The 19,748-nt window shown below is 43.4% G+C and overlaps 2 protein-coding genes across 3 annotated transcripts in view; one reads left to right on the forward strand and one right to left on the reverse strand.

Moving 5' to 3' along the window:
• The window catches only part of ATP6V0A4 (ATPase H+ transporting V0 subunit a4), a 34,553-nt gene extending 27,403 nt beyond the window's left edge, over nucleotides 1–7,150 (reverse strand). The window contains exons 1-5 of one of the 2 annotated variants that reach the window (XM_079992357.1): nucleotides 6,969–7,150; nucleotides 5,842–5,974; nucleotides 3,272–3,350; nucleotides 2,033–2,127; nucleotides 799–924 (exon numbers count right to left, since the gene is read on the reverse strand). In XM_079992357.1, the coding sequence (XP_079848483.1) occupies nucleotides 799–924; nucleotides 2,033–2,127; nucleotides 3,272–3,350; nucleotides 5,842–5,974; nucleotides 6,969–7,057 (522 nt within the window). In that variant the 5' untranslated portion in view covers nucleotides 7,058–7,150. Of the gene's footprint in view, nucleotides 1–798; nucleotides 925–2,032; nucleotides 2,128–3,271; nucleotides 3,351–5,841; nucleotides 5,978–6,968 lie in introns of those variants that run through there. The other variant, XM_079992358.1, reaches the window with a different exon arrangement.
• Nucleotides 7,151–15,071: 7,921 nt separating this feature from the next.
• On the forward strand, nucleotides 15,072–18,633 carry TMEM213 (transmembrane protein 213). The gene is made up of 3 exons (XM_079993233.1): nucleotides 15,072–15,219; nucleotides 16,826–16,867; nucleotides 17,934–18,633. The coding sequence occupies exons 1-3, from the start codon at nucleotides 15,147–15,149 to the stop codon at nucleotides 18,101–18,103; spliced, it is 285 nt and encodes a 94-aa protein (XP_079849359.1). The 5' UTR covers nucleotides 15,072–15,146; the 3' UTR covers nucleotides 18,104–18,633.
• The last annotated feature ends 1,115 nt before the right edge of the window (nucleotides 18,634–19,748 follow it).

Raw genomic sequence — 19,748 nt, forward strand, 5'->3', positions numbered from 1 at the left:
CTGTATTATTTTTAACACTCCATTGGGAGCCGCCCAGAGTGGCTGGGGAAACTCAGCCAGATGGGCGGGGTATAAATAATAAATTATTATTATTATTATTATTATTATTATTATTATTATTATTATAGCACATAGGCATTTTTTAAAGGACAATTAAAACTAGACTTGGGAGTTTGAGAGATTATAGAGATTATGCTGCCGTATGTGATGTATTTTCTCAAGAGCTGCAAGTCCCAGAATTCCTTGGTTCCTGCAGGCAATTTCTGCAGCTGAGCAGGGCAGCTGACTGACTAGGGGAGGGTGAAGCAGAATAATCAGGATCACTGAAATGGAGAGCTAGGGCTCTTTCATCCCAAGTTCATATCGTGGCCAGGAAAATTCTGTTTGGGCACTGATCACATCTACTATATTTAGCCATCTGAGGGCCACATTCCTGACTGAGCAGCCTTCTGGGGGCCAAATGTCAATGGTGGCCAGAGACATAGGCAAAAATGGAGGGGTTTAATGGATTTAAGTGTGGCTTACACCCAGCTCTCTCTCCTCCACTCAAGCAAGCAAGAAGCATTTTCAGAGTTCAAGGATGCATCCCAGCCAGGCAAAAATATTCAAGGAGGGCGTGACTAGGAAGGGTGTGTGGCTAGGGAGAGTTCTTAGGGCCACAGAGAGAGGCTTGGTGGGCCACATTCTGCCCACAGGCCCAAGGTTTCCCCCCCAGGGCTTCAAACAAATATTTAAGAGGTTGCTTCCAACCAGTAGAATCTTCCGAGAAGCCAACAGTGTATTCGAAAATCACGTCACCTCAAAGAAGTCCTGCGTTTTCTTCAGGAGATGTTTCAGTTCAGTGAGTTCCAGAAAGTTCTGCCTCAGTGCCTGCAGATTCTTGTTGGCCTCCTCCAGCTCAGCCTCCAGTTTCTCCAAAACTCCCTGTTTATACCCAGAGCAAAACAAAAGGCATGCCCAATTATTCTTTCATGCACCTCACTGCTGACAAAACAGATCACTATAAAGATGGATTATTACACGGTAAACATTTCAAAATACGTCTCAGCATGTTAGGCAATCTTGCTGTGAATATTAAAATCTCAGCGCTGTTCCTGGGAATGAATTATTCATGGATTACTCAAGATATGTGTAGACACTAAAACAAGTAACAGGAAACACAACAAATCTTCCTTTCACCAACATTAGCTAAAATGATGAATGGTGACGGTGAATCTCTAGCAGATCTCGCAGCACAGGCTGTTTTAGGGTCCAGAGTTCTCCTAATTTTCTTAACTCATTCAGGCTGCAATCCTAAAATCAGAATGGGGAAACTAGGGTTCTCCAGATAATGTTGGACTCCAACTCCCATCAGCTCCAGCCAGTATGGCCAATGGTCAGAGACAATGGGAGGTACAGTCTAATAACATATGGAAGGTACCAAGTTGGCTACTCTCAGTGTTAGAGGAAAGACATAGGTCCCTTTTCATTTCTCATTATATGAGATATCAATAGAGATTATACCAGAGACACAGGAGAGATAAGAGAGAGTACTTTATAGCTTGATGATCCAATAATGTTCTCATGATGGAAAGCCACTGGGAATGGTTTTATGTGGAAGACCAACAAAAATGTCACAAAGAACTGAGCAAGCTGGGAGTCCAACATTATCTGGAGAACCCTAGTTTCCCCATTCTGATTTTAGGATTACGGCCTGAATGAGTTAAGAAAATTAGGAGAACGCTGGACCCTAAAACTGCCTTAGCTGCAAGATCTGCTAGAAATTTGCATCCACCATTCATCGTTTTCGCTAATGTAGTTCATCACAGTGCTTCATCATGTTTATTTTTGCTTCTAACAAAAGCATTGCCCTACTGTTAACTCTGGATTTCTCCCCGCCCCACTCAGATGGACAAATACAACTCCTTGCAGTGTATTTCTATTAAGAAGTATACGGTTCTCCTAATATATACAGTGGGTCAACTGCCAATGCCACACACAACACTTCCCCAGCACGACTGGCACATGCATGTACCAGTCCCAAACTCCTTACCTCTAAGTCAATCATTTCTCGAGGTAGTGGTGTCTCTGGGCATTTTTCAGGCTTGAAAAGCACTATATCATCCCCCATCTCACTCTCCAGAAAGCCTGTGAGCAAACCAGAAAGAAAGGTGCCATCTAATTTTCACCTGAATGTAAAACAGTGCTATACTATGCGTCAAGTGTCACCAACATGGTACCCACGGGTGTGCATGGACCCCCAGAGGTCTTCCTTGGCTCCCAGAAGGTCCCTCCCCACCCCTCTTAAATGAAGCTCAAAAGAAGCATTCAGTTGTAGCCAATAAAACAGGGTGTGGTGTGCGTTTGGTGTGGCCTAGGACCCACGTACCTACGGGACCGCCTCTCCTGGTATGCCCCGCGGAGGACCTTAAGGTCCACAAATGACAACATTTTGGAGGTCCCAGGTCGCAAGGTGGTTAGATTGGTCTTAACTAGGGCCAGGGCCTTTTCAGTACTGGCCCCGACTTGGTGGAACACTCTGTCACAAGAGACTAGGTCCCTGCGGGACTTGACATCTTTCTGCAGGGCCTGCAAGACAGAGCTGTTCCACCTGGCCTTTGGTTTGGACTCAGCCTGACCCTTATGTTTCCCTCCGCTTTTAAAATGAGGCTGCATTTTAAATTGCATTTTAACCTGTATTTTAAATTGGTTCCCCCCCTTATGTTTTTACTGTGATTTTATTGGTGTTAGCCGCCCTGAGCCCAGCTCTGGCCGGGGAGGGCAGGGTATAAATAAAAAGTTGTTGTTGTTGTTGTTGTTGTTGTTGTTGTTGTTGTTGTTGTTGTTATTTGTTTGGGGTCTGTGTAGGATGTCTATAACAACTTCTCCTATTTGCAAATGGGCCCAAAATGGGCTCAAAAAGGTTGGTGGCTCTCTGCTGTGGGCCATGTCAAGGGAAGAGATAGCCCAGTGGTGAATAATGGCCTGTTTAGTAAATTACAAAACAAATCCATTGTGAAAGGGGTCTGAAACCACACCCACCTGCGGGAACAGTATCCTGAAAATGCCCCGATACCAGGAATTGAACCTAGCCTAATGCTGTCTTCTGTTTACACTCTATTTCTGGGGTTTTTTTATTTTTTTTAATATGCTAAAAAAACCTCTCAGAAAAAGAGCCAACATCTTTTACTGCTACATCCCCGAGTTACTATTCTTTTTATAAAGCAGAAACCTGTTCCGTAGCTCATTTTAGTGAAGAATAGCACAAGGAGAAAGTTACAAGTCTACTTACGAAGGATCCTTTCCAGGGATTCGCATCTTCTGACTTCATTCACAAATTTTCGCTGGAAGCTGTTCACATTTGCATTCAACTAAATAAATATTAATAATAAAAATTAGTAACTCTGCAAAAGTGAAAAAAAAACTCCCTGATACCAAGCCGAGGGATGCACTGAAATACAGGTAAGTTAGTTTCAATTAGGAATAATGAACTGTTGTGAGACTGACAGAAGACCAAAGAACGAAAGAACAAAAAACACGAAAAAAATTGAAATATTTAAGAAATGTTAGTTTATTAGGAAAATAGATGACACGGAAGAGGTAATTGTTTAAAACATATGTGTTTGATCTGTAAAGTATTAGTTTAATAATGAATAACAATGTCATTTTATTTATGATTTTCTTTTTTCTTTATTAAGATTTAACAGTATCAGTGTATGATATTTATTTATGTTTCTGATTTTCTTTTCTCTTTTCTCTTTTCTTCTTCTTTTGTAACCTTATTTTCTTTTTTCTTTTTTAAGTTTGTAAGTTTTGATTTGTACGTATTTGCAAAAAAAAAAAAAAATTAAAAATTAATCCAACCACAACAAAATGAATTTAGAAAGGCTCATCTGAAAGGATTGGCTGTCCCTGGGCCAATCTTACAGACATATCTTAACGTTCTTGAAATCTTTCCATCTGTATATGCATAGACAGTGCAACCTTCAGAGTACAAAATCCCGCAAGCAGTTGTTAACAGCGCCTCGCCACTACGGATTGAAGCAGAGGTGGTTTTAGGGTAGCATAGCCAGTGCACTTGTACTGGGCGCTGCCCTGCAGGGGGCGCCACAATAATGCTGTAGAACAGAGCGTGTGAGGTGGGGAGGAATTTTAGCGCTGCGAAGGGTGCCACTGAAATTTGAGAGCCTAAAGTCCAGCACTGACTGATGTTATCAATCCCAATAAAGTAAAGGAGAAGGAACTCTGCGGCAGAGGCTGCCCTGTCCTTCTGGTCCAGACATTGTTACCTCTTCTGCTCCCACCCCATATATTAACTGGGGTCAAGGTGCTTCCAGGCAGAGACTGCCTTTCGTCACAGCCAAGACGGGCAGAACTGCCATTGGTGTTGGTGAGGGAGGAGGACAACTCTGTTAAACTTGCTCCTGTGAGGTTTTAAGTTGACTGCATACACAGCATACATTTATTTTTTATTTTTTTAAAAAAATATTAACAGTTTTCACATAACAAATTATCTCAACAATTATATTTCCCCCCATTTTCCCCTTCACACCCCCACATATCCTACCCCCTACGACTTCCCTCAGTTCCTCTTTCTGGTTTATTAACACATATTGTTTTCTGCATATTGTAAAAGTGTAAGAATCTCTAAGCTATCTATCTATTATGTTAACAAATAAATTTGTGTATGTTTATTCAAAACCTGCCAAGGAGTCCAGCTCATTTGGTTGATACTTCAGATACTTTGTAAAAGGTTCCCATTCTTCTTTAAAGTCACAGTTATCCTGGTCATGTAGTTTGTGCATCAGTTTTGCCAATTCCACATAGTCCATCAATTTCTCTTGCCACTGTTCTTTTGCCGGGATTTCTTCATTCTTCCATCCTTGTGCTATTAAAACTCTTGCCACCGTTGTCGCATACATAAATATATTCTTCATTTTCCTTGGCAGGTCTTGGCAGCGTACATTTAGAGCAAATCATGTTTTCCCCAAAGAATCCTGGGAACTTCAGCTACAATTCCCAGCACCCTTAACAAAGTACAATCCCCAGGATTCCTTGAGGGGTGTACGCGTGTGTGTTAAATGCATTGCGTATGCAACCCAGATCAACTGTCTGATGGAGGAACTTCTGAGGGAGGAGCATCTCAAGCATCGGATTCATGCATTGCAGAGGGTTGCCCTAGAGTGCCTTCCAGCTCTACAGTTCTATGATTCTATAATATCAGAAGAGGCTGATTGGTCTTGGGCCTTAAGCACACTTGATCTTGTCCTGCTGCTTCCCCCCCAGTGAAAACTGCTCTTTAGCGCTCAATCAGAGCAAACAGCAATCTGGGTTTTGTCTGGATTGATGTTTGCTCTGATGCAGCACTGAAGACCGCTCTCAGACCCATGCTTTCTAGGCACAGGGAAAGCAGGAAGTGTGGACGAGCCCCAAGAAAGGTGTTTTGGTGTCCAGAGGACATAATGAGGTGGATGAGGGCCAATAAACTAAGGCTGAATTGCAACAAGATGGAGAAATTGGGTAGACAACTCTAGATGGAGTTGCCCCTGAAAAAACAGGTTCATATCTCCTAGATCCACTGCTGTCCCTTGAGGCCCATGTAGCCTCAGTGGCCAGGAGAGCCTATTTCCAGTTTGGCCCTTCCTGAACCAGAATAGCCTGGCTACAGCAGTGCACAATCTGGTAACCTCACATCTAGACTATAGCAATCCATTCTACATGGGGCTGAATGGTGACAGAAAAGGCACCGCGTACATATAAGTGCAAGAAAACCTTCTGAAGAACCTTCTAACCCTTGCTGCTGGTTCTTGGGAGTGCAATCAACACCACTTCCCCACCCCACAGGTTCCCATGTCTACTCACATCTCTGAACTGAATCAGGCCCAGCTCTCCAAGCTCTGCCACGCAGCAATAAGCAGACTCCACCTGTAGGAAAAGCTGCGACAGGCACATCTCTTCGCTCCTGAACACTGACGCCATCTTGCATGTTCTTCTTCTTCTGTGGGGGATATTGAGAGAAATGCTGAAAACGATAGCTCTGTATAAGGACTGCAAGCTCCCTCCATGAGGGCTGGTAGCACTGACCAAGAAAGCTGTTTTGCTACGGTAGCATCAACAGGGTTGCATCCAAGCTTAGTCCTACTCAGATTCGATCCACTGAAATTAATGGGCATGATTAAATGTATAATGAATTTATACACACACACTCACTTATATTCTCTCTCTCTCTCCCTCTCTCTCTAGCACATAGTAAAATTAAATTATTTAGAATTCCAGTATGCAAGATCCATTTTCCCATATAAAGCAGAGCAGGTGTGTGAACATGTGGCCTTCCAGATGTTTAGACTCCAACTCCCATCAGCCTCAGCCAGCATGGCAAGGGTCAGGGATGTTGAGAGTCGTAGCCCAAAACAACAGATTCTCTATCTCTGAGGTAGACAGCAATGCTTTTCCAACGAAAGATAGGAGCGCTAATTCAGGATACACCAGAACAGGTGCTAGTTTTTAAAAATTAAGACTGTAAGGTTTAAGTCATATGACTAGTAGATTAATCAAGTAAGGCTATAGCTGGTTAATAAGTAAAGGCATATTTTTAAAAGACTGAGGGTTAAGCACATATATTTTAAAATTCCATTTTTATTCTGGTGTCTTACTACAATAAGGCATAATTTTGGGGGAAAGAATATCAGAGACAGCCCCTCCTTTAATTAATGTGAATGTTGTCCACATCTAGAAAAATACTGCAACTTTCTTCCTAGGCCCTAACATGCGATTTTTTTAAGAACCAACGTTCAGCAACAGCTTAGGATACCACTGGAAAGTATATTTCAGAATCTGAATGAATCACTAGTATTCACTATTAGATTCTCTTGGGAGCCAGTGGCCTGATTTCCCCTCCCAGGCCTGTTATTTCAATTGCTTGCCACCCCTCATGCTGCAAACTTCCTAGCTGCGTAAGAATGGGGAGGTGTCAAAAGAAGAGAACAAACTCTGAGGGAAAACAGGTATAAAAAGAGGGCCTGCTCTGTAGCAACTTCCTCCACGCCTCCCAAAAGCTTTCCTTTCCTTTCCGTCCCATTCCTGCTTCTGCAAGGAAGGGGAACAAGAGGGTTCTGGGATAAATTTGGTGGAAGAACTGGGATGTCACAGCATCCCCTTCAGGGAAGGAGGCGGACATGCAGAATTGAGAAGCTTCCATGACTCTTTACCTTGGAAAACAGAGCAGGAGAAGAAGGCTGCCTGTCAAGGCCTGTAAGACCCTTAGCTCTTTTCCATCCATGTTGTCTGTAAGCTGCCCTAACCATCATTTAATTTTAATTCCTGCAGCTGTTCAGAATCAGAAGCTCACAAGTTTCACCTGAAGCAAAACACTGCAGGGTAGAATACCCAGCCCTTCTCGCTGGTCTTATTTTGGGTTATTGACATTTGACCCATTAAGTTCTTTCACCTGTGTACTTTTGCAAACTTTGGAGGCTGTGGAAAACTTCCTCTTGGCCCCACTTTGGCTACCATGATGTTTTGGCATGCATCAGCTGAGTTCGCAATTAAGTGTTCACCCCCAGCCCAGAGAAGGGATCCTAGATGTATGCCAGAGCATCTTCCATTAGGTAGTCCTGCCTCATTGAATTAATCTACATAAATTTGGTGAGGAACTATAGCTCAATGGTACAACACACCACTGGCACCCAGAAACTCTCAGGTTCAGTTCATGGCACCCCCAGTTAAAAGGGATCAGGTAGCAGGTAAGGGGGGGGGGCAGGCTGTGCCTGAGACCATGGAGAGATGCTACCAGCCCAAGTAGACAAAACAAGACTAGATGACCCTCACCTACATTTATTTCTTTGCATGCCAGAACAGTGCCTACATGCATGCAACTGTCTCTGCATAGGACTCTCTGCACGTGGTCAGAAGCCTTGGAAAAGCAGAGTTTCAGATTGTGCTGTTCCAGACCCTTCCATCCAGTCACTAACCAGATCAGGAACTGTTTAATTTCAGCAGGGTTGTGGCATTGTGCACCACCAGACCATATCACAGAATGGGCATGCAAAGGACAATAATTGGGGGCTTTGAAAGAAGGGAAGGGGCTTGCTTTCAGGCTCCTTATCCATGGTTTTATCAGATTCCAAATAAGTTAAATAAATTGTTGTTGTCGTCGTTATTACTATTATTAATTGGTGTTGCTGTTACCGAATGTATTACCTGCCCTTCGCCCCAAAGTCCCAGGGCGAGTTCCAACATTTAAACACACAATATTGATGACCCAAAATAACAGAAATAAGGTGCGCACCCTAAATGCTCAATATAGGATCTTGAATGGGCATTTAAAGACTATTTTAAGGATCACACCCCATCCCTTCTCTTCTCCACTACTACAAAACAAATCAACAAAACTGAGAAAGAAGCGATAGGAGGGCAGAGAGTTGTGGAGAGTCAAGAGCACTCATATACTTTCTTCACTCTTTTAAACAGAGCATTCTAGGAATGAAGTCCAGATTCCTTCATGGGTTTCCATCAACCTAACACATCCCCCATTTTCAGTATCTTAAGCCCATCCTGGCACCTCAGCTTCAAACTTAATATGTATTTAAAATAATAGTAATAAAAACATTTAGAGAGGCTTTTGCTTTATAGAGCAGTATCAGAAAATTAAGATAAGTAGAATTAAGGTATATGGTTACAAGGACTAGAAACTTTGAAACTGAAATTTACCAGACATTCATCCTTGATGGTTAAGGGCACAATCCACAGCCAACATAAAGAAGTAAAATCCCAAAAAGCTGCTCTATACTGGGTCGTAATATGTGCCCCTCTCTGCCAGTACTGTCTAATCTGACTCAGCTGTTCTCTATAGTCTCAGGAATACCTTTTTTACCATCATCTGATAGCTGCTCCTTTTAATGGATGATACCAGGACCTGAATCTGGGCTTTGTGGATGCAAAGCATGCCCTCTGCCACCAAGCTATGATTCTTCCCTGCATGAAGAGGATATACTCGACAATAAATGTAATTCGCCTGAGATTTTGACCTTACTACACATATCCAAAGCACCCTCAAGGATGCTAAGAGCACAAAGGCAGCTCTTAAGTCCATGGGCTGTCCTCCACACATGCAGAGTTCAAGAATAAATATTGCTAAACTGATCCCATATCGCTCCTCACCTCTGGATTAAAATGCAATTCATATCCCTCATCCACATCAGCTTATGAAAAGCAATAATCATTCACATTCATTTCTGCTAGCCTCTTGTTCGCTTCTTCGTACCGAGGTTATAATTTGATCAAGCACACCAGCAATTAAAGAGCCTTGGAATCCTGTGCTGTTAGATGTTAATTGCTGGTTTCAAAATACATCTTTAGCTATTTAATCAAAGCTTTCATTATTCACTGGGGGAGAGGCCATTTGCTTCTGAATGGGAGAAGAAGAAGAAAACATTCAGGATCCATATGTTGAGGTGATTTTCCATCTGTAGGAAAATTCAATAGGTACTGCGAATGCAGAGAAGTGGCTATGCCCCTCTGAGAATTGCCGCTAGTTATCCATGCCAAGATCTCACCTCAGTCACCTGCTCTTCAGTTTCCTTTCTCTCTGCGCAGCCTGAATGAATGCTGAAACTGTTTCCAGCTTGACAGAGCTCCAACTGAAACACTGGGGTGAGCTGCAGTTTCTAGGCATGTGTCCTCAGGACAGCTAAACTGGTCCTGGCCAGACCAGAGAGACCTTTCCTTACAGTCGTTGAGTGGAAATATCAGGAGCCATGCTGCTCCATCTAAACCTCTCGCGTCAGATCTGTGAGATAAGAACTAACAGTGTTGTGTCAGCACAGTGTGTGTGTGTGTGTGTTGCCATTACAAACACAACCATTCCCTCTCAACGTGTGTGTTGGGGTGGTGGTGGTTATCCTGTTCTATAAGCAGATGCAGCAGAACAGAAGACAAATACCTCTGCTTCTTCAATCTCTCTGCCGTTCTCACCTCGCAGCAGTCCTTTTCCATCTTTGGGCCCCCAGCTGTTGTCAGACTACAACTCCCATCATTCCTAGCCAGCATAGCCAATGTTCAGGGATGATGCGAGTTGCACTTCCAAAACATCTGCAGACCCAACATTGGGAAAGGCCATTGCAGAATGAAAACAGGAATTGGAGAAGGAGAAGGCATTACCCTGCAAATGTCCCCCTAGAAGTTTGGGATACAGAGGTCAGGTCTCCTTTCCTTCTTAGGAGAAGACACTGGGGGAAATGATTGTTGCTAAATATGTTAGCTCAGTCCCCAGATGTTGTTGGACCACAGCTCCCATCATCCACAGCCAGTTTAGGAATGATGGGAAATGTAGTTCCCTCTGGGGACGTAGGGCTGAAGAGCACTGTTAGCTTACACATACGGGAATGAAAGACCTCCATCAAACTGCTGGTGGTCCTCCAGATATTGTCAGATTCCAGCTTTTATCGGTGCCTGCCAGCATAGCCAATGGTCAGGGATAAAGGGAGTTGTAGTCTTACAACATTTGGGGGGGGGGGCGCAACTTCCCACCCCTGAAACCTTGGGAGCCAATTCCAGTTATTGTAGACAGTACAGAGCCAGATGAACCATTGGTCTCACTCAGTATAAGGCAGCTTCCCAGACCTCCTTCCTGAAAGTATCCCCAAACACAGTTCTCTACCAGGGTCATCCCAAGACATTTTGCTACCTGAGGCGAGGGACAAGATGGTGCCTCCTCCATTTCATATCTAAAAAGCCATGTTCCCTGCACTTCCCACTCCTGTCTCTTGGTTAGTGGCAGTGACCCACGGTGTTGGGAAGCTGGGAGAGCAATGGAGCCCCACCTGTGCTGCCCCACAGGCTGCAACTGCTGGGAACTGTAGTTTGTCATGCATGCGGACCTCACGAGCCTACGGCTCCCAGTTGAGTGAATGCCAGAGACTGTTGAAGTGGTATACGTACATATAGATGTAACCTTGTTTGTTCCGCTATATGATGGGTCGTTATTATTCTTATTATTAAAAAATAGCACATAGGGAGGGGAGCAAAACCTTCTTCATCTCTCCCGCCCTCTGTTGCCAAAGTCTGCTGCTTTGTGCCATTTTCTCCTGGCTGTTCACTTCTCATATCAGAATTAGGCTAAGTGGAAACAGATTACAGTGGTACCTCAGGTTAAGAACTTAATTCGTTCGGGAGGTCCGTTCTTAACCTGAAACTGCTCTTAACCTGAGGTACCACTTTAGCTAATGGGGCATCCTGCTGCCGCTGCGCTGCCGGAGCACAATTTCTGTTCTCATCCTGAAGCAAAGTTCTTAACCCGAGGTACTATTTCTGGGTTAGCGGAGTCTGTAACCTGAAGTGTCTGTAACCTGAAGCGTCTGTAACCCGAGGTAGCACTGCAATGCTGTGGAATGTGGCGAGTTAAAGGGAGCTGTGCTCCTCTCCTTCCTCAACCTAAAACGTCAACAGCTCACACCCATTTTACAGCCAAATAACAGATGCAGCGTTTCTTGTTCAACTGCCTTGTGACAGCAGGAGAGTGTCCTGAAGAGAAGGCTTTTTTTTTATCTCTTCGGTATGGCTGTTGTTGCCCCAACAAGGTGTGATGTGCTTGTACATAGAGCTCCATCCCAATTTGTTTAGGCTACATCCCTTTAAACTAGGTTAAGGGCAAAAAGGTGGTTGGTATGTCTGAGGTCGCAGTAAGAAGAAGAAAAATCACCCAAGAGGGAGGCAGTCATGCTCCTCCTGAAAATCATGGAAGAAGTTGCCTTATATTGAGTCCGACCATTAATCCATCTAGCTCTGCCCTGTCACTGCATTCCCTGGCAAAGGCTGTCCAGTGTTTCCAGCAAGAGATGATGGGGGTTGAGCCTGGGACCAGCTGCATGCAACATATGTGATCAACGCTGTGCTGCAACCCATCTCTTATTCCAGGCAGCTCTTTACAACGGCTGCTAGGAAAGAGAAAGGGGAGCAGGTTGCAAAAGAGGCTACAGGCTGCAGTCTGTCCTCTGAACTCTCATGCAGTACCAAACCTCTGAAGGAAGTTTTCAATGTTTAATGTTTTACTGCATCCTTATATCTGCTGGAAGCCACCTGGAGTGGCTGGGGCCACCCTGTCAGATGGGTGGAGAAATAATAATAATAATAATAATAATAATAATAATAATAATATAATAGTAATGGATTCCAATCCAATCCTGATAATCTGGCAGGCTTATCAAAGGCTGTGTATCCACCATACATTCCAAGCACATTTCAAGGACACATCTCCCCCAAAGATTGCTGGGAACTGTAGTTCACACACACAAAACTACAGCACTCGTAACAAATGGCAGTTCCCAGGATTCCAGAGGGGTGTGCTTTAAATATGTTGTGATAGGTTTTTTGAGGGGGGCGGTTTCCAGTCAAGGTGTGTGTGCAGCCATAGAGTCAGAAACTATGGGCAATGAATATATGGTGAAAGGGACTGTGCCTCTAGACACTTAGACATTTAGAGTGTCTAAATGAATACCTTAAAAGTCAAGGTTCAAGGACAGAAATCTGGCTGAGTCTGGAATAACCTTGTGAAGTGAAAGGATAAGAAAGAGGGATTTATATCTAGATGCTAGGATAGAGATGATAAGGAAAACAGGAGAACAGGAAGACACAATGAGAGGTAAAGGAGGTGTTGTGGGGTTGGTGGAAGTCAATGTTTGTTTTTCTTTTTAGTGTTTATATTAGTAATTTGTAAAATATGGATATGATTTTTTTTGTATGTTGGTTTTTGTGTTTTGTGTATTGTTATTTTTCAGTATTTTTTGTGTTTTTGTTGTTGTGTGGAAAATACTAATAAAATTTAAATTAAAAAAAGAAAAGAAAGGGGCTGTACCTCCCACCCACCCCCTCCATGAAATAATACATGCGTGTATGAGGTTCACCTTCAGTTCTGCAACGTGCTGTTGGGAGATGGAAATCCTTTCAACATCAGTAAGAGCATCAGAATGTAAAAAGAGCCTGCTGGATCAGGCCAATGGTCCATCTAGCCCAGCATCCTGTTCTCACAGTGTCCAGCCAGATGGCGGTGGGAAATCAGCAAGAAGGACCTGATTGCTCCAGTTGTGGAGGCAGAGCATAAGCCATCATGGTTAATAGCCATTGATAGCTCTCTCGTCCATGTACAAAGAAGAAGGCTAAGAGACTGATTAACGCAAGGAGCAGTGACAGGGAACTTTCCTTTTCTGAAGTGGATGCAATCAAATGTCTGGGTCAAGCCATGAGTAGCCAATGTTGCACCCTCCAGTTGGACTACAACTCCCATCATTCGCAGCCAGCATGGCCAATAGCCAGGGATACTGGGAGTTGCAGTCTACAACATCTAGAGGGCACCCCAATAGCAGCCTGGGTTAAGCAGGCTTTTATATATATATATATAAAGAGAGAATGAATCTTGTAGGGCAGGGGTGAGAAATCAAGACAAACTCATGCATTGATTTTAGGTCCTGCCTTTTAAGATGAGTGTTAATGTTAGTTCACACTTAATGAGCAGCTGTGGAAAGATGACTGGTGTGTAACATACTCAGAAGAGGGATAAAAGCCGTCCTAATCCAGTTTGAATATCAACAAACAGAAGGGCAGACCCAGCAAGAACGGGACATCAGAGGCTGGGTGGAGGCTGCCACAACTTCCTTAGAAGTTTAAATAGAAAACAAAACTGACCTGTAACACCAAACACTGAAGGTTAATTCTAAATATCAAAAAAAAAAAAAAAAAAGAATCCATACTGATCCATAGACAAATATTGACTCATGTAAGAAAAGACTCGAAATAGCTGGGCTAAAGTCGTAATTACAAAAATGTCAACATTTGCATTAATAATATTTCCTTTTAAGCTACCAAACAGTTTGAACAGAACAGCTGTTCTGTCTACATTGTCTCATCCTGGATTCCTGCTGTGTGTAGCCAGAGGTGGGGAGCAGAATTCACCTATATCTTCACATGTTGCTACCACAATATTAGGAATATAGGAGGGTGCCTTTTGCCATTGATCCATCTTGCTCAGCATTGTCTGCACCAGCCTTTCTCAACCTTGGAACTGCAGATATTGTTGGTCTACAACTCCCATCATCCCTAGCTAGAAGGACCAGTGGTCAGGGAAGATAGGAGTTGTAGTCCACTAACTCCTGGAGACCCAGGTGTTGAGAAAGCCTGGTCTACACTGACTGGAAAGGGCTCTCTAGGGTTTGAGGCTGGTGTTTCTCCTAGCCCTACCTGGAGATGAACCTGGGACCTTCAAGTAAATAGTTGATGGGACATGGGTGGCGCTGTGGTCTAAACCACAGAGCCTAGGGCTTGCCGATCAGAAGGTCAGTGGTTCGAATCCCCATGATGGGGTGAGCTCCTGTTGTTCTGTCCCTGCTCCTGCCAACCTAGCAGTTCGAAAGACCATCAAAGTGAAAGTAGATAAATAGGTACCACTCTGGAAGGAAGGTAAATGGTGTTTCCGTGCGCTGCTCTGGTTCGCCAGAAGCGGTTTAGTCATGCTGGCCACATGACCCGGAAGCTGTACACTGGCTCCCTCGGTCAATAAAGCGAGATGAGCACTGCAACCCCAGAGTCGTCCGCGACTGGACCTCATGGTCAGGGGTCCCTTTACAATAGTTGATATACGGCATTCAAAAATTTTACATTGACCTATAAGTGAGTCTATTGCACATTTAAATACCGCTGAATTCTCCTTTGCTCTCCTTTCCAGTTATGTATTAGTGGAACCCAAAGCATTGTGAGTTCTCGGTTTTCACCAGGGAGTACAGCTTATATGCTGTTTCCCCCCTGTACTAATAAATAATATCAAAATCTTTTTAGGAATAGCATGTGTTCAAATTAGCAGGGTCCCAGAGAAGTATAACTGCTGCCACATGCAAGGAAATGAGTGTTTTGCTATTTGCTATTAACATCCCTAAAAGCCCCAAGGATCACAACAGCCTGGGAGGATGGGCTGTTTGTTTCTTATTTGGGTTAAACTCACCCACCAGTAGGTGAATTCAAGGTGTCTGAGTGGCACTGCAGGAAGTTAATTTTCTCCACCCACCGGTCTGGACAAGGCATTTGACTTTGCACTGAATTGCTACAGTCACCTCTCTCCTTCCTGACAGAGGCTTCAGTTCTGATCACCACAAGGATTGCGGGCCAGGGACTAAAATTCAGGGATGGAACCGCTGACCTGGATTGCTGTTGCCATCCTCTTGCTATCCTCTGCGTGCCAGAATTCACTTGCAAAAGGTGATTCATCCTTTTCTGATTTGTCACAACTTAGGGTTGTAGTTGGGATATTGTTGCACAGGTGTGTGGGGGTGAAGTTGGCAATCTATGTGGCTTAGTAGTGGGAGAGGGGCTTGTGTTTAGAAATGCATGTGCTGTCTTACTGTCATCCTCAGGGAAAGGAATTTGTTTTCGTTTTTGTTTTTAAAATACCTTAGTTAGGTATCAATGCAACGAATGCTACTTTGGAAAAAGGCATGTTTTTTTTTTTTATTTAAAAAATATTAAATTGCCACATACAATGAAAAATCAGGCTTGATAAACCAAAGGCCGGGGTGTCTTGGCTAAAGATATTTCACATAGGGAAAATGCTTAGAAAGGCTCAACATGGCACCTAGGGAAGCCATGTATGCCTGTTATATTAGGGCAAGGTTTTAAAGCTTTGCAATGGGAAGTGCAAAAATGGGAAGACGGTGGCTCAGTGGAGCAGGGCGTGCCTTGCATACAGAAGGTTCTGTGTTTCCCATCCCTGGAATCTTGGGGTGCTTTTTTAAAAAAATAGGGTCAGGTTTCAGGAGATAGGAAAGCTCCTCCCCCCCAACCCACAAAAAGCTGCTGCAAGTCAAGAGCAGAACAGAGGGGGCCCAATGGGCACATTTGCAAATGAGAAGCTGTTTGCGGCACCTTGAAGATGGGCACACTTTCCCTGCAACCAGGCACACGCATGCACACTAATTACCCCCCTCAAATCCAGGATATTTGTTCAAAAAGTGTTTTTGCTTCCCCACCCCACCCCAAGCTTAATCTCTTTGGGGAGGGATTTTCCTGAGAGCGCAGTTTGGGAATCCAGAGTTAACCACCCCAGTCCAATTTGAGGAGGATAGAAATGAAAGGCTGCAGAAATCAGGCAGTGCACCTGTGAGCACTGCAGCGGCAACCCATGAAGTAGTTCCATTTCTCTGTGTTCATGACTGGGACTAAGGCCACCCTACCTTCGCACTTTCCCTGTTAGTAATTTGTGATTGCTTAATTTCAAAAATCAATCAATCAATCAATAACTGGTTGGGCAGTTACTTAATCACAACATGCGCACTCACAAGACTGTGCACACCCGCACCATACATTTAAAGCACACCCAATGCACATTGAAAGTACATGGTTTCTCCCAAAGGATTCTGGGAACTGTAGTTTCCTCTCCCACAGGGCCATACTTCCAGCACTCTTAACAGACCACTGTTGCCAGGATTCTTTGGGGGGAAAGCCATGTGCTTTGAATGTGAGTTGGGTGTGCTTTCAGTCACAGAATCACATAATTGTAGAGTTGGGAGGTACCCTATGCATATATATGGTGCAGAACAGTGTTTAGAAGTGTATGAGGAGGATGGCAATAAGCATGGAGTGCATATTTTCACTCTCCAGCAAGGCAGCTACCGTGAATTCAGAGAGCTCTTGAGATCTGACCTTTTCTTAGGAATAAAAAATAATGAGCACATGATCAAGGAATTCTTTAGGGATGTTGTCTCCGTGTAGGAGATGGAGAAGGCACTTCCTCAGCTTTCCCAAGGTAGGAATCTAAATCTGTTCTTGGGTTTCTCAGTCTAAAGCATAGCTTTCTCTTATTTTCTAGCGACCGATGGACCCTCTTCCAACTCTTCAGACTTATGTCCTCGTAAGTATCATTACTTCTGTTTCCAGTGTTCAGAATGTGAGCAACCTTTCTTACGGAATCCAAATGTAATGCCACGCATGGTGGCAGTACATTCTGAAAAAGCTGTGTGGTGTTAGAAATCGTTGTAGTGTAAACTGTCTCTCATGCCTTGTTACACTGCCGTTTCTACGGGGATATACGCTCGGTATTTATTACCCCTGCTATGCAAAAATCTCCAAATGAATCCGAACTTCAGTGTCTAAAATCCCTGGTAGAGGACAAGGATCCTGAGATCACATTAAGGGTAGCCAAAATCTGTTTGATTGCCATAAAACTTAGGGAACAAGCTGTGCTATCATAATGATTAAGGCCTTAAGTGATAATTTTAGGTTATATGTTAGTGACTAAGTTTTAATTTATATATATCTATATCTATATTAACTGTTGCTATATCTGTATTGTCCCTGTTGTACCTAATTGCAAATGCAAATGTATCCCTATCGTGTTTTATGACTTCCTTGATATTGTATGTAGGCTGGAACTGGTCTGTGACCGAAATAATAAATTCATTCATTCATTGTAGGGCTTTTAGTTAATGTGATCCAGGAGTCAGGGTGTAAGGCACGGTCAGGTATTCATTGCTGCCAAGTGCTTGTCTTGCCTCCTTCTGCCCCTTCACTGCTGTGGCTATGTCACCCTCACAACGTTTTGTATGTTCCAGTTCCCAAGAGTCTGGCATCCAGGTTTTACACCAAGCTCAGGAGTGGTGGAGCCCAGAGGCAGCTGAAGGATCACAGAAGCATAGAGGTGGAAGGGACCCCTAGGGTCACCCAACTCCTTTCGATGCAAGAATAGATAGGAAGACAGAATCCTGGTTGGCTGCTCCCCTGCTTATTTTAAGTTATTCTAAATAAAATGGTTTGGTCGCTATCCTTTGTGTACAGAGTACAATCTGCAGTGAGGTGACCTCCATATTGGTAAGACATTCAAGGTTCAACCTACCTTTTGTGTTGTACCAGCAGAAAGTCATATACAGTATATATGTCACCAAACCAAGACAGGCTCTCTTCTCTTTCTCTGTCATCAGATGTCAGTTTCTGCTTAGAGGCCTCCAGATGTTGTCAGTTTGGAGTGGATGAATATGGCTGGATCGCTGCAGCTGTCGGGTGGAGTCTCTGGTTCCTCACGCTTATCCTTCTCTGCATTGATAAACTCATGAAGCTCAGACCTGATGAACCCAAATATTTGGAAGCATAACACTTGGCTAAGCTTACAGCTAGTTATATCTTTCTGTCGTACGGGATGAAACAAGGGGATGAAGAAAGTAACTTAGCCTGCTCTGCTAAGTACAGAAAACGGACGTTATTCATGGCTTCATAAAAAGGGCCTAAGTTGAGGAACAAAGCATGGCCAAGATATGCTTTATTGTTTTTATAAAAATTCCTGTAACTTCCCAAGCCTCTAGAAGAAAATCCTCGTTCCTTCTTGTAGCTGGTCTGTCAAATATGTGTGCCCTGGTTTCTGTCATAGTTGTGAAAAGAACAATTTACACCCTCTGAAACTGGGATGGAGAATCTGTAAACCTTGAGCTAGCCAGCATTTACTTCTGATGACACATGCTGTGACATTTTGAATGGTCAGCGGCTTTCTCTCTTTGTATGAACCCAAGACAGGCACTGTGTAAATGAGGAAATACTTCTTGGTTCTTTTTTAGAAAGCTAAAGGTCCCCCCACCCTAACCTGCTTCTGCTGTACAGCAAACACAAGATCAGATGCTTGCACAACAACTTAATTGTGTTTCCATTCTACTTCTCATTTCTCAACTGCCATACAGAAACTGCCACCACCACCCCGCCCAAAAAATTATGGTCTATTCACTATTTTTTTAAATCTGCGGCATTCACTGTGATGTTTTAAAGAGCAAGGAAACTTTGTTTTCACGTTGTTGGCAATAAGACTACAATACAGTGGTACCTCAGGTTACATACGCTTCAGGTTACAGACTCCGCTAACCCAGAAATAGTGCTTCAGGTTAAGAACTTTGCTTCAGGATGAGAACAGAAATCATGCTCCAGCGGCGCAGCAGCAGCAGCAGGAGGCCTCATTAGCTAAAGTGGTGCTTCAGGTTATGAACAGACCTCCAGAACGACTTAAGTACTTAACCCGAGGTACCACTGTATAGGGAAGCAAAATAACCCTTCTGACTCCCATTTTTAAAAACAGAACCATACATTTAAAAGAGAATCACAAATATTTGCCTGATAGATTCCTTATAACCTGTTGTGTGTTATCTGTCACAGACAAATCATTATGTATAGAGAAATGCCCGTCACTATAGCCTAGTTCTCGCTGAGGAGAAAGTCATTAGAGTGTTCAATGTTTCTCTGAATCAAAATCTAACCCACCCTACATAAAGGCTGCTAATAGGCTGAACTACAACTCTAATATCTGAGAACTAGTGTTTCTGTGTGTAAATGTTTCTTTTTGAGGTTTTTTGAATGGAGCAACTAGGTCTTATTTGACATGCTGCATTTTATTTTCTCCTGGAGGTAAAAAGCACACACTTTGCTGCAACAAAAGCCCAGCATAAATCAGGGAATATGTCAAGTGACTTGGCAGTAAATATATATTCAATTTTCAGTGCACAGTACTGTTTTCTAGTTGTGCTCCACCACATAAGTTAGGTTGGGACACAGATTTGCCCAGTACACAGCTGAGAAGTGATAGAGTCTAATTAAAAACAAACACAAAAAACTCACCATTGCAGCAAGAACATATTTGCACACTCTTTTCATCACATGAACGCAGGAGATACCGGTAATTGACATGTGATGGGCATGTGAGTCTGCCTTACAGCTGGAGGTAGAGTTTAAGCACCCAGGCCTGAATGGAATGAAATCAG

Source organism: Podarcis cretensis (genome assembly GCF_951804945.1).
Source record: "Podarcis cretensis genome assembly, chromosome: 10".
NCBI lineage: Eukaryota > Metazoa > Chordata > Lepidosauria > Squamata > Lacertidae > Podarcis > Podarcis cretensis.

What these genes read in the sequence shown, in the direction of transcription:
- TMEM213 (XM_079993233.1), top strand. Translation starts at nt 15,147, where the DNA reads ATGGAACCGCTGACCTGGATTGCTGTTGCCATCCTCTTGCTATCCTCT. An exon ending in CCAGAATTCACTTGCAAAAG is followed by an intron (nt 15,220 to 16,825) that starts GTGATTCATCCT and finishes CTTATTTTCTAG; the next exon opens with CGACCGATGGACCCTCTTCC. An exon ending in CTCTTCAGACTTATGTCCTC is followed by an intron (nt 16,868 to 17,933) that starts GTAAGTATCATT and finishes CTCTGTCATCAG; the next exon opens with ATGTCAGTTTCTGCTTAGAG.